General features: G+C 45.3%; 1 protein-coding gene across 1 annotated transcript; it reads left to right on the top strand.

Annotated features, from left to right (window-relative positions):
- Window positions 1–894: 894 nt before the first annotated feature.
- Window positions 895–3,947, top strand: LOC109732069 (F-box/LRR-repeat protein At3g03360-like). The gene is made up of 4 exons (XM_020291262.1): window positions 895–930; window positions 1,018–1,869; window positions 2,192–2,716; window positions 3,663–3,947. The coding sequence occupies exons 1-4, from the start codon at window positions 895–897 to the stop codon at window positions 3,945–3,947; spliced, it is 1,698 nt and encodes a 565-aa protein (XP_020146851.1).
- The last annotated feature ends 1,303 nt before the right edge of the window (window positions 3,948–5,250 follow it).

Here is a 5,250-nt window from a genome sequence, read left to right as displayed (position 1 = left end):
CCTCCCGCCGGTGTCTTCATCGGTCTACCTCCTTTTCCGCGGTCTTAGAGCCATATAGGCGTGGTAGATCTCTGTCTTTACTGGTGGGAGGGCTTCGTTTTTTCATGATCTTTTCAGTTCTGTTAGGGTTTATGTTTTGCTTAAAGAGGCGAGGCGGCGGCGGCTCTCTGAAAATGGATAAGTCCCGGTGGCGTTTCTAGTATCGTCGGAAGGCGTGTGGAGGTTTCTTTTAGGCGGATCTCACGAGATTCGGTTGGCGTTTGTCTTCAGTGGATCCACATGGATCATGTCTTTATTCGTCTATGTTCGTGTGTCCACAGGTTGGATCCTTCTGATATATATATTTCTCTTCATCGGTGGCGGTTGCTGTGTTCTGCTGGACTGGTCCTATGGGGCCTTAACACGACGACTTCCCGACTGTCTACTACAATAAGGTTTGTCCGGCTCCGATGAGGGAGGGGAGAAGACGGCGGCGCGCCTTCAACTCGCTCCAGTGCTTTGTAGTCATTGCTGGGTGGTATATAGACCTAGATGTATTTTTTACTTTTGATGTTCTTTGTACTACTACCTTGATAGTTGATGAATAGATCGAAAGTTACCTTCGCAGAATAAAGGTTGCATTAGAAAGAAAAAATTACCGACCAAGAGAGGCTGTTTTTATATGTTTGCGTCTTGTGAAACAATGCTTAAAATACCTGGCTGTCTTTACCTAGGTGGAATATAGGATCAGGAAACTTCCGTGTTCAAGCAAGAGGAGGCTGCCATATAAACGTCTGCAATATTGATCATCGCACCTACTAGTAGGAAGGAACGTGCAGGCGATTTCCGCCGTGCGCCATGTAAGCCTAGCCGCCATCTGCCACTTCGTTGTTCCTTGAGATCGGACCGCGCGCCATGAAGCTCAACCGGGTTCGCCGCCGCTGCCGTGATGTAAGCCCCCGTTGCTTGCTTGTGTTCCTCCTTGTCAAATTCTTGTGCATGAGTCATTGAATTTATATCAAATCTATATCTATCCAGCTGCTGAAAGTCGACAGGCTAGTCAAACTGCCCGACGATGTGCTGCTCAACATCCTGGAGAGGGTGGGCACGTTGGACGCCGTCAGGACCTGCGTCGTCTCCAAGCAAACGCTCAACCTGCCGGCCTTGCTCTCGCAGATCGTCGTCGACCTCAGCGATCTTGACCTACACCGGAAGAACCGTGGCGTGGCCGACATGACCGACAAGATCCTCAGCACGAGGTCTCCACAGATCCCCATCCGCAGCCTCAAGCTCAGGTTCATCATGAGAGGCGACGACCATCTCAAGATCGGCAGGGCCGTCGCCCTCGCCATGGCCACGCAGAAGATCGACGCCGCAGAGTTCGAGATCCTGACCAAGGACATCTATTATAGGCGCACCGATGCCGATCTCCTCGACTCCGCGAAGCTGTTCAACAATTTTATCGGCGAGTGTCCGGACGCGTTTGCCGGCCTCACGCGGCTGCATCTGCAGAACCTGAGGTTCGGTGAATCAGACATACCCAACATCCTAGCCACCTGCAAACGGCTCGAGTCGTTGCGTTTGCTCCGGTGTGACGCGCGGAAACTCCCGGTGCTGCACGTAGAGCACGCCAGACTCGTAGAGCTTACACTCGCCTATGCAAAATTCTCAACGGTGGAGCTCGGCTGTCTACCCAAGCTTCGACGGATGACCTTGCATAGATGGATATTTGATAACCTAGACAATCCCTTGATTTTGGGCTATGTCCCTCAGCTCTCCAAGCTAACTCTGGCGCATGCGTTCATTATAAACAGGACCCTCAAGCTGAGCCAGCTGCTTGTTAATGTTCCCTCAATCAGTGACCTGCACCTCGATTTTCAAAGTGAAAAGGTACTCACCACAATTATCTTTGTCTCGTTTTGTTTTTATATATGTATGATGGTAAAAAATTGGAGTACCTTAGAAGCATTTATTATCACAAAGTGGACAATCCACTGAAAGCATGAGTCCAAGTGTACGTGAGCCTATTTTCATTCATGGCATTGAAAGCCGGATATAATTAGTTCACTTCTAATCTAACATATTTTGTGTGTGGCTAGGTCCATGATATATATGCATATGAAATATACGTTGTCTGATTGTTATATGCCAACGGTAGTAACGTATGCATCACTTGAGATGTAATTTACAAGTGTTGTTTTATCTCTACCAGGTTTGGGTTCTACCGGAATGCCCTAAAGTGCTTGCACCTGTGCTCGGCAAACTACGGCGCATGAATCTTAACAATCTTCCCGAGGAATGTGACATCTCTTGGACAATGTTCCTTCTTGAAGCCGCGCCATCCTTAGAGGAGCTTTGCATCACAGTATGGGATCATAAATGCCAATTGGAGTCGCAAAAAAGTTACTACCAGAAAACCGATGTGAAGTGGGAGCCATCTACTCCTGATTTCAAGCACAATAATCTTTCCAGACTAACTATCTACGGCTTCCAGCCCAACGACAACTTCATGGGATACGTCAGGCGCGTCATTGAAGCTGTGGAGAACATCAAGGAGGTATCTCTACACGACAGGAAGGTGTGCGAGCACTGCGTTGTCAAGTTCCCTCATCTCGGAGTCCGTCCTTGGAGTTGTCCACGGACCAGCGAGGAGGTGGATTCATTCAGACTGGAGATCGCAGAGGTGATCAAGGGGAGGGCCATGGCGGTGGCTTCCACTCACAAAATCCGCCATGATGTAAGTCTCGTTTTGCAATTGCTATTTTTTGCTTTGATCTAGGTCAATATATTGATCTATCACCCATGACTAATTTCCCTCCTAGAGAATTGCAGTTAACGAAAGCATCTGACAATGACCACATATTACTAAGCAAGCTGCCCAATGACGACATCGCCGAGAGGGTGGGTACGGTTGATCTTGTAAGAACCTGCATCCTCTCAAGGCAAATGCATAAACTGCCTCGGCTCGCTGATTCTCCACGATATTATTCCCCACTATTTCGTTCGAATCAACTGCATCGTGGCCGATGTGATAGACAAAGTCTTGAGCATGTGGTCCCGGCAGATTACCATTCGCAAGCTGAAGCTCAGGTTTTCTTGAGTCCCTCTCGTTGTCACTCGATTGGCAAATCAGCCGGCCTCGCCATGGTGACCCAGAAACTAGATGCAACCGAGTTTGAGATCTTGACGCCAAGGGATACCTATCATTGCACCGAGGCGTATCCCCTGCTCTTTGTTGGGAAGTTTTCTAATTTTGTTCGTCATTGTGCAAATGCTTTTGTTGGCCTCACAAGACCGCAACTGCATAATATGAGATTTAGTGAACTGGACATACAAAACATTCTAAGCACCTGCAAGTGCCTCAAGTCATTGTGTTTCTTTGAGTGTGACGCGGGGATCCGTTCAACATTGCATGTAAAACACACTCGAGTCCTTGAGCTTGTTATCTCCTATGGGGAATTCAAAACAAAGGAGCTTGACCGTCTACCAAAGCTCCAACAGACGACCTACAATGTCCCCTCCGTAAGCGATTTTTATCAGGAATATTGGAGTGAAAAGGTACCCACTGATCCAATCATCTCTATTCAATTCTCTGTATGATTGTTATATGCAACTGTAGCATCACTTGAGATGTAATTTATGAACAACTTTTTTTCATTATTATTCTTTTTTATCTCTCCCAGATTTGGGTTCAACGGGAATGCCCAAAATTGCTTACTCGTGTGGTACTGCTCGCCAAACTACGGTTTGTGAATTTGGACAATCTTTCTGAAGAATGTGATATCGCCTGGACAATGTTCCTTCTTGATGCTGCACCATCTCTAGAAGAGCTTCGCATCACGAGTGCCAAAGGAAGTCGCATCACGGTATGCGAGGAGGTGGATTCGTTGAGGAAGAAGATCATAGAGGCGAAGGAGAAAGTGGACTCATTGAGGAAGAATGTCATACAGGTGATCAATTCAAGGTAAGGGGGAGGATGATGGCGATGGCCGCCGCTCATAAGGTCAAGGTCCATATAAATCAATAATCATTCATGGCATCTCTGTGGTTTTGTTGTTCCTGGACATCCAGAGCTTATACTAGTAGCTATTGCGCATGTTGTTTTCCTCTTAATTGTTTCTTAGTTGACTATACATCGTATGAAATGTATATCGGCTACCCCCCTTGTTGGGCAAACCTATATATGTGTGTTCTCTTTTCTGGTGTGGAATACAATCTACTCCCTCCGTTCCTAAATATTTGTCTTCCTAGAGATTTCAAAAAGTGGCTACATATGGAGCAAAATGAGTGAATCTATATTTTAAAATATGTCTATATACATCCGTATGTGGTAGTCTATTTAAAATATCTAAAAAGACAAATATTTAGGAACGGAGGGAGTATATTTTATTTAAAATCACACCCTGGCAGTCATTGACTTTGATAACCGGCGAGGTAGACACTGAGGAACTTGCCTGCTGGCGCCGGCGACCGTCTGGGGGCTAAATATAGGAATATATTGCTTGTTGGATCGATGGATCATGTCACCATCAGCATCGATCTTGATCTGCATCTCGTGTGAAATTACTCATGAAGAGAAGCATATGTCGATTCAGGACAGGTTGTTCTGATTACAAGATCAGTCTCCCTTGATACATGTTGTTGACTTCTTGGTACGAACGAAAGTTTTTTTATTCCTCTTTTTGGCACAAAGAATGTTGAATGCTTGCTCATTTGGGCTACACGTAAGTACAGACAGAATCCCTATAGATGTGAAAACATTTTTTGAAATATGAGTACATTTTTAAAATCTTTGAACATTTTTGAAATCAAGGAAACTTCATTTGAAACCCGTGATCATTTTTAAAATCCAGGGAAGATTTTCTAAAATTCACGAACACTAACTTTTTTCAAATTTGCTAACATTTTTAAGTTCACTAATAATTTTCTAAACTCATAAATTTTTATTAATTCAGGAATATTTTTAGGCTTTTACATTCTTTTTAAAAATTTGCAAACATTTTTTATTTTTTCAAGAACAATCCCTCTACCTTTTCCAGTTCTCCTTCCTTTCTTTGTTTTTTCCCTTCGCTTTTCTGGATGGCCCATGGCCCAATAAGGCCGACTGGCTACCAGGTCAAAGCGAGTGTCCTGGGACGTGCACATTTGGTGGTCCTTCAACACGTTGCACGTTGAATAGGATCTCCCGCCCCTATGGGTGATTTTACTGCTAGGCGAGTGGGTGAACTAGTTTTTTGCTTCGTGCGTTTGTGAGGGGGCGGCGGCAGCTTG

This window comes from Aegilops tauschii, chromosome 6 (genome assembly GCF_002575655.3).
Source record: "Aegilops tauschii subsp. strangulata cultivar AL8/78 chromosome 6, Aet v6.0, whole genome shotgun sequence".
In the NCBI taxonomy this organism is placed as follows: domain Eukaryota; kingdom Viridiplantae; phylum Streptophyta; class Magnoliopsida; order Poales; family Poaceae; genus Aegilops; species Aegilops tauschii.
Note: the sequence above shows the minus strand (reverse complement) of the source record. Positions and strands in the feature narration are given on the sequence as shown.